Source organism: Neltuma alba, unplaced genomic scaffold (genome assembly GCF_004799145.2).
Source record: "Neltuma alba isolate B1F8T4 unplaced genomic scaffold, ASM479914v2 tig00004747_pilon, whole genome shotgun sequence".
NCBI lineage: Eukaryota > Viridiplantae > Streptophyta > Magnoliopsida > Fabales > Fabaceae > Neltuma > Neltuma alba.
Genome location: NW_021633845.1, coordinates 69,397 through 87,176, shown reverse-complemented (window position 1 = coordinate 87,176; position 17,780 = coordinate 69,397). Strand labels below are relative to the sequence as shown.

The 17,780-nt window shown below is 31.5% G+C and overlaps 1 protein-coding gene across 1 annotated transcript; it reads left to right on the top strand.

Annotated features, from left to right (window-relative positions):
* Window positions 1-12,175: 12,175 nt before the first annotated feature.
* On the top strand, window positions 12,176-15,029 carry LOC114745669 (protein DETOXIFICATION 43-like). The gene is made up of 11 exons (XM_028933833.1): window positions 12,176-12,258; window positions 12,369-12,553; window positions 12,711-12,846; window positions 12,941-13,037; window positions 13,128-13,228; window positions 13,318-13,481; window positions 13,894-13,965; window positions 14,087-14,203; window positions 14,485-14,580; window positions 14,706-14,827; window positions 14,947-15,029. The coding sequence occupies exons 2-11, from the start codon at window positions 12,401-12,403 to the stop codon at window positions 14,987-14,989; spliced, it is 1,101 nt and encodes a 366-aa protein (XP_028789666.1). The 5' UTR covers window positions 12,176-12,258; window positions 12,369-12,400; the 3' UTR covers window positions 14,990-15,029.
* Window positions 15,030-17,780: the final 2,751 nt, after the last annotated feature.

Here is a 17,780-nt window from a genome sequence, read left to right as displayed (position 1 = left end):
TCAGCTTGGCTCTGTGGTCGTCCAAAATGCTGCGAAGCTTGTGCTCTGTTTGGCCCTGTTTTTGGACACTTTGGAAACAATAACGAAGAAGAGTTGTGAGGCTTGTGTGCAAGTGTAACTCATAATGGTGGACAAGAAGAGGATTTCCTATTTTTCTTAGATATGCATCATCTCTCTTGAATTTTCTCCCCATGGGAGGCTTGGTCCCTTTCTGCAACAGTGATGAAAAGAAAAGTACGGTCAAAACGCCCTTTCATAGGCACAGTCAATAGTGATGAAACTGGTTAAAAGTGGAGAAAACTAGGCAACGTTGGTTTCCCTCTGCAAGAACCAGCTGGGAATACTTTCAAAAGCAAGAAATTTGCACAGCATCACATGCCGTCGGAAAGAAAATTGGCTTTGAAAATTATTGGAAATTAAACTATTTTGCTCGACCACATGGCAGTTACCTTTCCAAACATAAACAAACGCCGTTTGGAGTAACAGACAGAACATGAGCAAAAGCACTAATAATTAAAGTAAAAAAAACTCTAAGGATCCAATAAAAAGGAAATAAACTGTAAGGATCTAATTCAAAATTAAGTAAAATTATAAGGACTCCCGTATATGTTTTCCCTTATTAAAACAAGCACTATCTTTTTAGGAAATGGCAGCACTTAATTGAGAAACCGTAGTAACACTTTTTTTTTTTTTTTAAAAATCATTTTTAGGCTCTCTTTTTTTTATCGTCCGTCTGCACATGATTTTTATCAGCAAATCAGATATGACAGCAAAATATCATAACTTGCGCGAGAAAATAAAATATTAATTACAAACAATATATATATAAACATATATTATAAAAACAAGGCTTAGACCCTGATGATTAGATTAGCTAGTTGGAACTGTTCTGGCTTAACCATGAGTTTCTAGTTCGAGACGTGAGAACGCAGCATCTTAGGGGCCAGGGGCACCAACCTTAATGGTTCCTGTCATGCTTCAATTCAGATTAGTCTGAGTCCGTTATTATGCCTGAAAGATGGCCTGGCTCAGGATACCAGGTGCCAACGCAAAAAAAAAAAAAAAAGAAGAAAAAGGCTCAATCATACAAAACCTCCTCAAATATTTTAGAACCGTTGCATATAACCTCCATAATATTTTAAAGTTTAAATTTAATCTTCTGGTCTTTTATTATTTTGTTATGGACACCTTGTCGTTAAATTGTCGTTATCTTTTTAACCGAATTTTGGCATGTCAAATTACCATAAGACACTTTGCATCTGGCATCCTATCTAATATAATCATTTTACAATAATTATATCACTTTTATATGAGGATTAAAATGTCATTTTATCGCTTAAAAAAACTCTTATTCCTTTTTATTCTTATATTTTTTTTATCAACATAAATTTTTAGATAACAAATTTCTTCTATTTTTTCCACACAAACATTGATATTTTAATTAATAAATGATTCTCAAAATCTTAATAAATTTATTAAGATTGCAAAATAAGATCATAACATTGTAAAAATGTTACCATGAAAGTAATGAGTTGGTTTTGATAAGCATTAAATAGGAAAAAAAAGTAACATAAGAGGGTTTAGCATTAAAATGTCAGAGAAGTTATGTTCAACTAGCTTAAAGTTCAAGGAAGTTTTATAAAATTAAATTAGATAGGATGCTATTTAAGATGCCACTAAGATGTGAAGTATCTTATGTTGATCTGATGTGGTAAATTCTGTTAAAAAGATAATGATGACTTAATGGCAAGGTGTCCATAATAAAATAATAAAAGATTAGGGGGCTCAATTAAATTTAAACTTTAAATATTAGGGTAGTTATATGCAACTGCCACATAGTTCAAAGGGGTTTTGTATAATTTAGCTTAAAAGTAGTTGTGGATATTATGAAAGAGTAATGTAATAATTATAGATATCTCATCGTGAACATTTGTAATATCCTAAATTTTATTTTAGGATTTATATAAAAAAATTTCAAAGAACATAATAATATTTTACTAAAAAAAAAAAAGAAACAGGTTTCCACCGAATTCGATGGAAAGCTGAGGTAGTAATGAGGAAGAAAGAATTTTGGGGCAAGGGGTTTAATGCAAGAAGAAAATTGAGAAAAGTGATTGGAGAAGACGGGGATGAAAAAAGGACGAGAGGGAAAGAAAGTAGGGAGAGTGAAAGAAAGAGCATGGGAGAGAGAGTAAGGAGCAGAGCAGAAGATAAGCTTTGGGGATAATTTAAGTACACAAAATCACTTCTTTTTATTAAACTTTCTTCATGAATATTTCCTATATATTTTAGGCTTCTTAATAGTAGTATTGTCATGGTAATTAGAGAAAATTTTGAGACTTATATATGATATAAGTATTGAGTTTTGATAATAAATGACTATAGAAATTTAAAGGTAAATGAATAGTTAATTCTAATAGGTTTAGATTTGCCTATTTGTTAGTTTTTAATATTTAAATTAATTTGTTTAGTTGAAAAATCTGTTACATATGACATATGTCATATTTTTACTGATTAAATTTAAGTTAAACAATTTATTTATATTGTTTGATATATTATTGAGATTTTAATCAGTTTAGTTTTATTTATTAATTGACTGGAGCTTTTAAAATAATTATTTTAGCTAAAAATTTTATTATTTATGGGAATATATATATATATATATATATATGATAGTTATACCATTCACATTTTGATTAGATTATTTATTTATAAATATTTAGGGTACTATTGAATTTTTTATAGTTTAATTTTGAGGTTTAAACTTTAAATGAGATTTTTATAATTTAAAATATAATAATTTCATATTTAGAAATTTTGAAAAATTCCTTTTTTTTTTTAAGTAAATAATCCCGGAGGATGTAAATAAATAATCTAACTTGCTAGAAAATTATAAGTTGGTTCTAAAATACTTGATTATGGGTTATGAGAGTTACATGAATTTAGAATAAAAATTAAATTAAATTAAAAATTTAACTAATATAAACAAGCTTAATTAGCTTATATTAATATGTGGTTATATTAATTATGTAGATTAATTATTAGTTAAGCAAAGGATTGACCTTATGGTAATCCTTTTTATTGCTTGGACAAGAGGTAACCACTTTCCACTTGTTATATGTGCTAATATTTTATTTGTAAGTATTTTGCTATTTTAAAATAATGATGTGTTATTTGAAACTTGAGTAGATATGTTATACCTTTTGAGCTATGAAAATTATCTTGTAAGATTTTTGGAATTGTGATTGAGAAGTTTGGAAAGATATATTATTTATATTTTATGAATTATACCGAGAAAAGATTGAGATATTTTTCGTTATATTGTGAATGATTGGTTGTTATTTGGATTTTGGATTGAGCTCTATTCTACCACATGATAAAGCCGCCATGGATACATATTGGTTGGCTTCTTTTATCCCTAGAGTGAGGGATAGACCTTTGAGACTTCTTATTCGATCCTTAGAGTGTGAGATGAGCTTATATGTTTGATTGATCCCGAATAGTAAGGGATAGACTTATGTGACTTGTGTGTTAGCCCTCGTAATGAGAGTTTGAATGATTGAGATTATCTGAAAATACATATTTTATATTTTCATTGATATATTTATATTTCTTGAGATTTAACAATTGTCCCACTTGACACCTCACGAGTACATGTTAGCATGTATGATGAGTTGGAAAGCTGGTTACTGAGGCGTTTGTCTCACCCCCTGATTTCTACTATCTTTAGGTGATAGTTCAAGTGGTGGTCGATCAGGGAAGGCTCTAGAGGCATAATGTGCTATTATAACTTGTATAACCTCTCTGCTTTTTTTTTTTCTATGTGCTGATTTATTATATATGGTCACATAGGGCTCATCTACTCTAATGTTGTAAACTAATACTTTTAATTACTACTATTTGATATGAGAGGGTCATTAGAAGGACAGAGACCTCTAAGAATTTGCATGTGACACTCTTTTAAAGTGTTGACTTTTGAATAATTGACTCCATAGCTTAAATTAAAATGATTTATCAGTTTGTATGTTTGAAAGTATGAGTTTGGTTTGGGCTAATGGTTAAATGTATTTCTAGACTTTAAAAGTCTAAGGCCCAAGTTAATGATTAATGTTGCTCGTGATATAAGTTTATTTCTTTTAACCATGATAGTGATTTTATAATTTTAAGACTTCTTCTTTTCTATCATGGTTAATCTTTGGAATAAATTATTTGATTTAATCTAAATAGGTTTTAAAAGAACGATCGTCACATTTTGGTATTAGAGCTAAAGATTTTTGTGAATTGGATTGCATTACATTGCATTCAATGGCAATATATAATAATCTCACATAACCTTCCCTGTTAGTTCATTGACCTTATTTTTTGTTCTTTTTTGGTGGGTTCCATCCTTAGGTGAGGAGGATGGTACGGACTCGATCCTGACAAATCAATAGGGTGGGGTTGAATTTACAAACCCGCCTAATCATCCGCCGAATCTGCTGCAGTTTAACCAAGAAACCTTACTGCAACAGCTAAGGGAATTGGTGGCTACGGAGGTAGATGAGAGGGTAAGGAAGCTAGAGGAAGACTTGAGAAGTAAGAAAGCTGTGGAAGAGTTCGAAGAGAGTGGGCTTCTTGAGCCGTCTGTGGGCAATTCTGGAACCTGTGGGGGTTCCGTTAAGGGAACCAGAAAAGAGCGTAGCTCACGAGGGCGACAAGAAAAAGAGGAGACTATGAACCTTAAGAGTGTATGGAAAGACATAGAGCGGCACCACCCGAAAACTTTTGATGCGAGTATGGATCCTAATAAAGTTGAGGCTTGGATCGATGACATGGAAACAATTATATTCAAAGCTTGTGGCTGTAATACTTATCAAAAGATACAAGCAGTGGTGGTCTTATTGAGGGACCGAGCTAAGAGGTGGTGGAGGAGCGTAAACGGTATCACACCTCTCTTTATATCCCAATATACATTAACTAGAACCAATATAAGTTGTTTCATAACATTTTCGAATGAAAAATTTAAAATTTAGGATTTTACTGTTCATCCTGTCCATATACTGTTCATCTGAAAATGGGTCAATTTTAAAAATTCATAACTAAATCTAGAAAAATCAAAATAATGTGATTCCAATTTTCATTCAAAGCTGGTTAAGAGTTCTATGGAGAAAAAAATATTCATTAGGTCCAATTCCATCCAGAATAATTCCAAGAAATTCGTCTAAGTGTACTATTCATTTGGTAAATTTTTGAATTTCCAGTATTTTTATCCAACTTTGGAAGGACATAACTCTTAGCACACAACTCTAAATTTAATGAATTACCACTTGTTTTAAAGCAAAAAATGAGATCCATTTTCCTGTAAAATTTCATGCTAAAACTTCAACAATTGCCCATTATTTTATGTGCCACAAGTTTAGCACTTTTTAGGAAATTTCTATCTCCCAATGTCACTTTCTTTAATTTATCTCCCAATTTCCTCTTTCCTACATTCCTTTAACATTGCACCATCCACAATTTTAGCATAAATGCATGTCATACAAACATAATTTACATCACATATCATTCATAATCCATTACATTTTCAACATAAAGTTCATTAATACATTACACAACATAACATAATAGCATCACTTCCATAATGCTCCTCTATTCCAAAATCATTTCCTTGCCCTTGCTATCGGATGAATCATTCCCTATTTGAGATATAATTTAACATAGGGGGAATGAGACTTAAACAAATCCTAGTAGCATATGAATTATAATGATCATGTAAATCAAGCAAGTTAAAATATGACATGTTGTATAACTTCAAGACATCCTCAAGCCACATAAATTCATATCCAATATCATGCTAAGAGAGGAATATCAATACTTCCACATTAACACAATTCAATGCATTTGGCCAAAGCATAAACCAATGTCATCCAATCCACAAGGATCACAATACAAGTTCCTTAATTCATGCAACAAACATAATCACATTAAACAAGCAAGATAAACAATCAAATTATAATTCAAAGCTACCTTTGTAAAGTTTGTCCAATTAATTCCTCCAAAAAGCAATGCTTCTCCTTAATTCCTCCTCTCAATGCCTATTAAACCAAGCATAAACATAGGCCACATTAACTGCTAAACAACTTGATTACAACACTTTAATATTAACTCAATAATTTCTCCCCCTTTTCTTTGATTTTTAACAATATGATTCCTCCTTTAGAATCAATCATCTCATGGCTCAATCTTACACAATTTTTCATGAGAAATCCAATGGTGAAATCAGATTTTAAAAATTCATACTCCTTCCCCATAAAGTTCACTTGGCCGAATAGGGGGTTCTTAACTTCCAAAAATTTCATTTTTGATTCTAATGATTTTAAACATTTTCCAACAACATATCCCTACACAAAAACATGTTTTAAAGCCATTGAAATCATCAAATCAAACAAAATCAAATTGCTTCTGCATGAACAATGCTGGATGAAAAATTTTCCTTCGAACCCTAACCTTGATTTCATCCAAAAATCAATACATACACCACTTAATCTTCCTTATTCCACTTGGTTATTTAGGTTTCTATCCTTCCCTAAATATCACACATCTCAACTAAATTTCTCAGAATTTTCCAGCATTTTCCCAAGCAAAAATCCTTGTTTAATCAATGTAAAACTTAGAGATATTGATGCTTGGATATACCTTAGTGTTTTCTTGAAGTAAATTGGATGATTTCTTGCCTAAAACTCCTCAAGAATTTTGTGCAAGATGGCTGGATGAACAGTGACAGAGTTTCCCCTTATTTTCCCCAGTTTTCTAGCATTTTTCATGTATTTTCAAGGGGTATTTATAGAAAAATTCCATCTATCCTCTTGCCCCATAATTTGAACGAAATTAGACACCTAATAGGTTGTATGTGGCAGCCATCAAGTGTCTCAAACCTTCAGATCTCATCATGTGGCATTTCTCTAGATTTTTCCACAAAAATATCTCTTAATTTCACATTTTATTTAATAAAAATGGAGGAACCTGAAAGGTGCACGAAATTGGATCTTTATTAGGCTCAATGTGGGCCTCACAAAAGGTTTGGTCTGTCCCAAAAAGATGGCTCACAAACCAAATTACTATCTCAAACCAATTAGAAACTTAATCGGTTACTATTCACAGTAACATTTCATAATTTTTTCAGACCTCCAAAAATTCATTTCTCTCCATGATAATTTTCCTTTTAATATGAAAATATGATCTGAAAATTTTCAGAATTTTTCGTCACCCCTAGGTATTTATTTTGAATTTTCTCTGATTAGGCCTTTATTAGTAAATCTGAGGGAAAATAAATTCCCTAAAATTAATTCTTGGGGAGCTTCTAAGGCCTAAAATAAATTTTATAAATTCAAATAAATATTTGGATTAATTATCCATCAATCTCCCAACTTTATTGAGGCCTATAACTCATTAAAATAATTATTTTCCTTTATTTTTCCAATAATTTCCCGAAAAACCTCCATTTACGGGAAATTATGTAATAATTCATTTTCACCGAAATTCTACCTTTTGGGCCTCAACCAAGTTTTCAAAACCTTTACTCTACAATTTTCCCATTTTTTGGGGATTTTCTGGAATTTTTCTCAAATTTTCCCGTTTTGCCCTTCCTAGACCGATGATTACGAAAATGCCCGTCTAGACCTTTTCGGGATTTCATATAAAAAGTTGTTTCATCTTCCCTTATAGTTCCTACATTGACCCTCATCCCAATTTTTGATCCTTTATCGCCAGATGAAAATTTTTGGGATGTGACAAGCGGTATAGATGACTTGGGGGTTACTTGGATAAAATTCAAACAGATGTTCTTTGATCACTATTTTCCTCCAGCCATGAGACAGGAAAAATAAACAACCTTTTATGCTCTTCGACAGGAGAACATGCATGAAGATGAGTTTATTGCCAAGTATATTGACCTCTCTAAGCATGTTACCTATCTGCAGCAAAAAGATAACCTGGAGTGGATGACCTGGCAATTGATAGAACGGGCGAGGCCAGAGTTGATATATAATCTAATATTATATAAGATTATTTTAGAAAGATGATGTTACATTTATTACAATTAAGTAATTTGTTTAACTTCTTTTTTTTTTCCAACATTTAATCTGCTTTAATTTATTCAAATTATTTTAGTGTATTTCTTATATTTAGTATCAAAACAGTATTATATTTCATGTTAGCTAGTGAAATATTTTAACCCATATTATCACCATATTAGATTAATTAACATAATAATTAATATGTATTTGCCAAGTTGAAATTGTTTGACAATAAATTGCCATTTCATTGCCAACAGAAAAAGAAGTGACACCATGGTTAAGGTTTTGCTTGTGGGCGCACTATTTGGAAAATGACATTTGCATCGTAACGAAGAACATATAATATATATTATTAAGATCTTGTTTTTTAAAAATGAAAAATAAAATATTTGTCACCAAGAATTTTTTTCCCCCAATCACAGGCCATTGTTAACAACTTTTCACTGAATGGTTACAATAATAGGCTTTTTTTTCCCCCAAGAAAAAAAGGCACTAAACTATATAAATTTTTAAAGAGAACTTTTTAAACACCAAAAGGTGTTCACAGCCATCATTCCTATATTCACCGGCCCATTTTATGACATGCTTAGATGGCTGGCCAAAATAATTGATCTAATTTGATCATAACAGAGTGAATATATGATATTTTAACAGTATTTAGTCAATATTTATGATGAATGAGGCTTCTAATGTTTTATATTATACTCTAATATTTAATACAAGAGCTAGTTGATAGTAGAATTTGAGAATAAATATAAAACCATTGATCGTTAGTATAAAAGCTAATTAATGGTAGAATTTGATAATAAATATAAGACCATAATTTATTTTGTCTCCCAAATTAATAATTCTTTTTCTAATTATTTCTATTGATTGTAAGGGTTTTAACCAAAGAGTAACACTGGTGGATATGATTAAAAAGTATAGTTTATGAAAACTGACACATATTTATTACAAATAAATAACTTAATTAATTTTTTTAACATCCTTTCATTATTATTTAGCTCTTATGTTAGGAATCAGATGTAGTATATAGATAATAAGCATCCAATAATTTTTAATCTGAAACAGCATTCACATTATTAATTGTCAAAAAATGCATCATAATCATCCCACATTATTTTTTCTTGACTGTGCGCCCAAATAAAAAAGAGGTACTTAGGATATGTGGACAATATTGATGTGTGTGCTTGTTTTAATTTGTCACCTCTGACCTCACCTTTACTCTCTCAAAAAAGATCCTTTCCCTATTTTTGTTTTCAATATATATTATAATTAAGAAAATTATTTCTCATATTTATTATATTAACTTCTCTAATCACAAATATTTGTATCCTATTTTTAATGTGCCTTTCTAATTAACTGATAAAATTTTAAAAATAGGACATATAATCATTTGTAATCGAGGAACTTGATATAATGAATATAAAAAACTTTACCTAATTACTTTTCTATAATTAAATATTGCTGGCTTGTGGCATCCACACGAAAGTTTCAATATAATACACACACAAACACACACAAAATTCTATTATATGGCTCAATTTGGCACAATGATTCAGCCTACTTTGGCTTTTTATGCGAATAAAAATGTCGGATGACAATGGCAACACGGCTCTTATTAAAAATATGTCTTAAAAAGATATAAAAAAATTCATTAAAAAAAGTGATTGATTATTTTTCCATGTTTCTTCCACTCTAAGGTTTTTTTCCCCTATATTTTCTTGTCATAATTCACACATCTATTGATGTTTTAGTGTTCCCATTCATACACAATTTTTCTTTTGTAAAATCTAAAAACTAATTAATAGGCTTCCTTTTTATATATAAATTCTTATTATCTATTAACATAATGATGCTATAGCATCACATCTTATTTGATTGTTTTAAATAAATCCACCTAAACAATTGTATAAAAATTAGATTTGTGTGTTTCCTTTAAATTAGGTATTAGGCAAAGCGATTACAAACACATTTGGATTATTTAAATGGCAAAACCAAGCAAGATCGTGGCAGCCACACGAAAGTGTGTGCGTGCGTCTCTCTCTCTCTCTCTCTCTCTCTCTCTCTCTCTATATATATATATATATATATAAAAGCAGGCGTTCAGTATGGGACATTATGTCCTCCAAAGTGATTTCTATTTATAATAAAAGACATGTCAGATGATAATGACCACGTATCTTCACTCCTTTAATCTTAATAAAAAGAGAGACACAAAAGCACGCATACACAAAGTGAATCTAAAATAAACTCAAGTCCATGCGTAGAGGAGAAAGATAAGGAGCAAGTGCTAGCTAGTGTAGGAAGGAGGATAATGCCCATTAATAGTGAGATTAATGTAAATTATTACACAAAAAAGAAAAGAATAGTGAGGTTTATATATCTCGAAAACCACAAAAAATTAGGTCAGACTGATTCCGATGAGTTTCCAAGTTCTGGGTGTGATGGCTTATATTGGAATTCTCACGAAGCCCACAAGAAGACCACAGACTTTAATTTTAACTGCTAAGAAAATTAAGCACTATTATTTTGTAGCCTAAAGTAGAACAATATATTATATGCTTACAAGCCAACATCGATATAACAGATCATCAGAGAAAGCTTTAGATTATTAAATCTGTGAAGGTATATCAGACATAATAAATACTATAGTCCTCCATCAACTTGCAATTATATACTTCTCATCTTGAACTTAGCTCGCATGGGAGATGAACCTTCCCCCCTCTCTTTATAACGTACAAGCTTTAATATATTTAAATTTGAATGTGGTATCTGGAAGAGAATTTGAGGGGTCTATCTATGTGTGCACGCGTCTCTATAAATACTGTTTGTGGTGTGTGGTGTGTGGTGTGTGGTGTGTTTGTGGAAGGTTAGAAAGCAAAGCAGGGGAGCTTAGGTTCAAAGCAGAGGGTTCAAGCTTCAAACTCTCTGAGAGCATTGTATTTATCAAAAGACACACACAGGCGGACAGATCAGAGGTATGCAAGCTAGCTAGTTCCATCTATATATGTGCATAATGAGCATGCATAAAGCTGACAATTAAGTTTCATTATTTCTCGTTTAAATTGTATATTCTATTTGTGTGTGTGTGAGTTTGTTTATTAGGCTTTATTATACACATTCATCCCTCTTAATTCTTCATATTGATGATCAACATGTTTGCATGCATGAAAATGGCATTACTTCTCAGCTAGCTCTTCGAACTTTTTGATGTATTTGTAATATATCGTTTCCTCATACTGCATCCAATAGTTTTAGTTAAAGTTGTTTCCTCCTCCCTCATCCATAGTTTCAGGGTAATAGCTTTAGTTAAAGTTGTTTCTTCCTACCTCATCCATAGTTTTAGGATAAAGTTTCTGATTAAATTAATCACTGTGCTGGCCTGCAATAAAAGGGCATGAAGCTACCTAGCTAGTCCCCACCAACCCGCTTTATGGGTTGAATTGATAAAATTAAATGCAAACATATTGATTCTGGGTGTTTTGGGACATTAATTTAGCTCTTTTTTTATTTTTTAGAATCTTATGGCAGACAATAATCATGGCAGTACTGTGCATGTATCCGATAATAATAACAAGTGGAAGATGCCTCTCCTTGTTTTCCTCAAAGATGCAAGGTATATACCATCTGCACATACCTGTCATAGATTGTATCATCGTCCACTGATCAATTTAATCTCAAACTGTGTTCTTATTCCCAACTTATGATTATTACCATGTGTTTGTGGGTGCAGAAAAGTGTTGAAGCTGGACTCAATTGGTAAAGAATTACTGGGAATTGCGTTTCCAGCTGCTTTGGCTGTGGCCGCTGATCCTATTGCTTCTCTCATTGACACTGCTTTCATAGGTCACCTAGGTACGTACGTAAGCTTCAAAATCATATGCTTCTGGATAAGTATATATATACATATCAAACTAAAATCAAAAGTGTTGTCCAAAAAATTGTTTCTCATTTGTTGATGATTCTTAAATAGGACCTGTGGAGCTTGCTGCTGCTGGAATTTCCATAACCCTGTTCAATCAAGCTTCAAGGATCACCATTTTCCCTCTGGTCAGTGTCACTACATCGTTTGTGGCAGAGGAAGATACTCTTCAGAAAATTACAGACATTGAAAAAGGTTTACCGATCAAAGAGAATAATGATAATAATAACAATAATGGTGATGATGAGAGCGACACTGTTGACAAGAATAGTGATAAGAGTAAGAGTTAGTTAGTACCGTGTCATCTATTCAGTGAAGTTTGCATAAAAATAACTTTAACTTTATTTGTAAATTTAAACTCTTAAAACTTAAATTTGCTGAATTATCAGATATCAAAACGAACACGCCCAAGCCTTCTTCCATGGCTACAAGTAGTAAGAATAAGAAGACAAAGAAGAAGCAAATAGCTACAGCATCAACAGCATTAATATTTGGGACAATCCTTGGCCTCCTTCAAGCGTCAATCCTTATATTTGCTGCAAAACCTCTATTACTTGCAATGGGTGCGAAACAAGTAGGTATCTTTATCTAACGAAATAAATCATGTTGTTTAACTTCTAACTTGTGGATAATGTGAATTTTCATGAAGTTTATTGTTATATTGACTAGAACACACAAAAGATGTGTTCTGTAAGGTTAATAGAATGATTTGAATTTGGTTAATTAATTAGGGCTCTGCTATGCTGATTCTCGCGGAAAAGTACTTGAAGTTAAGGGCATTAGGGGCTCCAGCTGTTCTTCTGGCTTTGGCTATGCAGGCAATCTTCCGAGGTTTCAAGGACACCAAAACTCCCTTATATGTTATTGGTAGGTTCAATTTCTTTTATAATATTGGGCTTAAATTAACTAGTAAAGCGAACGTACTATAATTTCTATATTGTCTGATTTGATATATGTTTAGTGCTCGGATATGCTCTAAACGTGGGTTTGGATCCAATACTTATATTTTACTGCAAGTTTGGCCTCAAAGGTGCAGCTATGGCACATGTCATCTCACAGTAAGTCCTAATAATCATCCTTTTACCCTAATAAATAATCTTGACCATTTTAATTGTAAGAATAATATTAATATCACACTACTTCTTCAGGTACTTGATGGCACTGGCTCTCTTGCTGATATTGATGAAAAAAGTAGATCTCTTACCTCCTAGTATTAAGGATTTGCAAATCTTTCGCTTCCTTAAAAACGGTGAGAACCTTAAATCACTAAAAGTGAAACCATACAAGGAATGACTTTAGTATAACAACTGATGACATTTACAATTATTGTGCGTGCAGGAGGGCTGTTGTTGGCAAGAGTAATAGCAGTAACATTCTGTGTGACATTTGCTGCTTCATTAGCAGCAAGATTGGGTACAATTACAATGGCTGCTTTCCAAACTTGTCAACAAGTTTGGATGACTTCTTCTCTTCTTTCTGACGGTTTAGCTGTTGCAATTCAGGTAAATGAGTTATATTATTTCCAACTTGTAAATACATACACACTCGCTTTGGTTCCTAACATAAGAATTAGATAATGCAGAGGTTAAAAAAAATTAGTTAAATTAGTCATTATTTGTTTAAAATATGTATTGGTTTCTCTAAAAATACCATCTTTAGTCATTCGCTTTGGAACTACCTTTTGATGCAAACCATCTTCACATGTGTGATCAGTATGTATAGTTTGGGGAAAAAAATATAAATTTCAAAAACAAAGTAAATTTTTTGGCCAAAAAGAAAAGAAAACAAAGTCAATTGAGGTTTTAGATTTCGAATCAAAATAAATTTTGTCATCAGCTTTTATATTCAAGACCGGAAAGAGTAGTAATGAGTTATTCGGAGCATGATAATGACTTTGATTTTGCTGGACGACAGGCAATTCTAGCATGTTCTTTTGCTGAGAAAGACTATGAGAAGGCCAAAGCAGCAGCAGTGAGGGTTCTCCAAGTAATAATGATGAAACTTTGAATCTCAGAAACTGATGAATTAATTTATCACTTAAGTTAATTAATTTGATTCAATATATGGTATATCCAATGATCGTGTTGTTTGATATGATATTGTGCAGATGTCTTTTGTGATGGGAGTAGGACTATCTCTTGTCGTTGGAATAGGATTGCACTTTGGAGCAGGCGTCTTCTCCCAAACCCTCAGTGTTCTCCACCTTATCAAAATTGGCCTCCCCGTATGCTTCTTTTATTCTTAATCCTCATGAAACGCAATTTTCTAACCCAATCTCACTGGTCTCTTTCAATTTATCTCTCCACCATAATTACTCAATGATCTCCGTGCCCATGTTATATCTTCTACGTGTATATATATATTTTTATACACAGGATAGTGTGTGTATGAGTATACTGGGGACGAATCCGCTTTCCCTGCTCATCCAATTGATAACTAGGGAATGCGGACCCATCATGGTACAAATGTCAGCAACTAAATGTTATGTTGAACTGAATGGAACAGTTTGTAGCAGCAACGCAACCAATCAATGCAATAGCTTTTGTGTTTGATGGAGTCAACTATGGAGCATCTGACTTTACGTATGCTGCAACTTCTTTGGCAAGTTTTTACTTACCCTTAACCTTAGTCATACCAAATCAAACTTATAATGTATCTATAAGCAATGTATTAAGATTAATGAAAGTACGATTTTGTTTGTCGTTGTGTTGATATATGCACATCAGGTAATAGTTTCAATTGTAAGCATTGGAATAGAATTTGTGATGTGTAAGATGAAAGGGTTCCTTGGCATCTGGATTGCTTTGACAATATATATGGCTCTTCGCATGCTTGCTGGTTTTTGGAGGTATATATGTATTCTTTTCCCACTTATGATACCTTCATTATCATCAGACAACGTTGTTTTTGGGAAATATGATAGATCCATTTACAAAAATATTTAATTAATTAATGTCCTTATTGCAGGATGGGAACAGGAACAGGACCATGGCATTTTCTTAAAGAATAAGAGCCATAATGCATTTGAACTTGGGATATAGTTATAGTTAATTATAGCCTAATTACCAATCCACAAACTTTGTTGTATCACTATATATCAAGACATAATCTATCATTATTACAGCTAGTGATTATTGGCTTTTTTTTTTGGCACCATTTAAACATTTTCATTTTTGTAATAATCCTGTGGCTTTTAGAGGGTTCCCATTCCTTTCGTATGTTATGTATCTATGTTTTAGATGCTCGTATATGAGTTGTGGAAAATAAAAGTTGTCATCTTTATGAATTGGGAAACAGTATTTAAATCTTAAAATATTGAATTATTGACAATTAGGGCTTTTTTTTTAATAAAAAAAAGTGAGTTGTAAATATCGATTCAAACAGTTGCAAACCGAAATTCTAGTTATAAACTAAGAATTACATTTGAAATTAAAATATCTTATCTCCAGTTGAGGCTCTCCAATTTACAACTATATCTGAAACAATATTTACAACTCATTTTTAAAATTTTTTTGTCAAGAACCTAATTATATGATTGATTCAATCTTTAGAGACCTTACCGTTTTTCTCTCTTATGAATTAAAGTGACTTGCTATTTTTTCTTTGCAGAATTATTGAATTTCAAGGTAGGTCTATATAGATTTTTAGAATATGCATATGTATATATATTTGATATGATATACACTAAAGGATGTGAAACCTTAATTAATCTGCGTCTGCACTATTTTCTTATCATCTACAGAAGCTAGTCTTAAAATTTTAATAAAAGAAAAATAAAAAATAAAAAATAAGAAAAATTAATTGAAAGCTTTTAAATACCAAGCAGATCTACGTCCGATATATTTTATACTGATTAGGAAATAGCGAACTAATGGAATGCATGTATATACATTGAACATGCATAAATCTTTATCCAGCATTTATCTCACCTTCAATTGAAAAATAAAGGAAGGAAAAAGCAGAACTATTTGTTTGGTTCTTATCCTCAAAATTTAAGCAAATATTTATTAAGATTGAGCTTACAAAGGTTAAAAATATATATAAGCTATTAAAATAATTATGATCATATATATGTATAAGTGTATATATGAATAAATAAATAAAATAACAATGTTAAGAAGTCTCATATCAACTGAAAATGGAGAGATTGAGCTCTAAAAGCCTATATATAGGTGGTACTGTGGTAGTAGAAGAGAGTTAAGAATAAGTCAAAAAAATTTCATAAAAAATTGAGACAATCAAGTGTTATTTACGAGTTTGTCAATCGATGGATTAGGTTAAAATTTAGTCAGGATATTTGTGATTTCAAATTTGTGATTTCAAACTTATCAATTTTAATGGTTGGATCATCAATCTGATATCTGAGGGACGAGTTATTAAGTATGCTTTAAATTTGTTTTTTTAGATTTTGTCAATAAAACTCTGAATAGTAAATTATCATTTTCAAATTTGTTTACTGCTAGATCAAGATACAATTTGAAGAATTGATTAATGACATCTAAAATGTTAAATTGAATGGTGAGATCAATAATTATACTCCTTTAGTATGAACAACTTAACTCATGTTAAATCTGAGTTTTTCAAGAATAGAACATAAGTTATAAATTTGAGAGTTTTTTTTTTAATCTAGGTTGTGAATTTGGTGATTCTAATGATATAATTTAATAATTAAAGGATAATATAAGTTAATAAAACCTAGAAATTCAATCTAAATCTTTATATATATATTCCTATTCCAAATCTTAGAAAAATCCTTTGGAGTTAGAATTATGAGTAATAGTTAAAAAATCTTAGAGGGAGAGCTAGAGGTTAGAACTTTGTGAGTAGTTTCCTTTACTACTTAGAGATAATGTTTTAATTTCATTCATAGATATAAATTTTATTGTGGCATTTTCGAGTTTGAGTCTCATTTGTATTTGACTGCTAACTAGGAGACCAATTAATTGAATTTCTATCTGTTGCATGCTCTAGTATGTGTTGGAGAGTGGTTTTTATAACCAAATTCTTTTATATGAAGTTTTTATTTGCATAAGCTGTCTTGTGGGATACTGTTTTAAAGGGAACTGAATAAAGTGAGTTTGAAAATAATTGATATAAAGAATGTGATGCGTGAGTCAAAGTTTTGATGTTCCTGTATATGTGTATATCCACTTAAATGTTTTGAATCATGTGCATTTGAGATGGGTGGTGGATGAGATTATTGGAGTTACTAAGATCTATATATTTACCATGTGATATTAGTCTTTATACGGAGCTCTATGGTTGGCCACTGTTATTGTCCTACTAGTTCTTCAAGAGACTACAACACCCACTGGTTCTTCGAGGAGGGACCCATGATCTACTAAGTGCTATGTGGTCTTTGGTTGGTCCATATCACTTGTATGGTGAGCTTGTGAGAGTAGCCAGTCAAGTGAAAACAACTTAGCCCATATATCTAGTCAATAGAAATAAGGAGGATATAAGAGTGGATTTGGGTTTAGGTATTGCATATGACATAGAACCTTTATTGATATTTATGTGTACTTCAAATTAATGGAAAATACATTATCTCTTATGATATTATCAATTGCATGAGGCTAGCAAAAATATCTAACTTGTATAGTCATTGTGAGTTTAACTGTTAAATAAATATTTATTGATTGTTATTAATTTTGTGTATCCCACTTGATACCACACTAGCCCATGCTAGTTTGTGTAATAGGTAGGGATTTACTTATTGAGACATTGTCTCATCGTGGTTGTTTAATATTTTTCAGATGAAAGTTTTAAAGGAAGGACATCAGGAAAGACTCAGGAGGAGT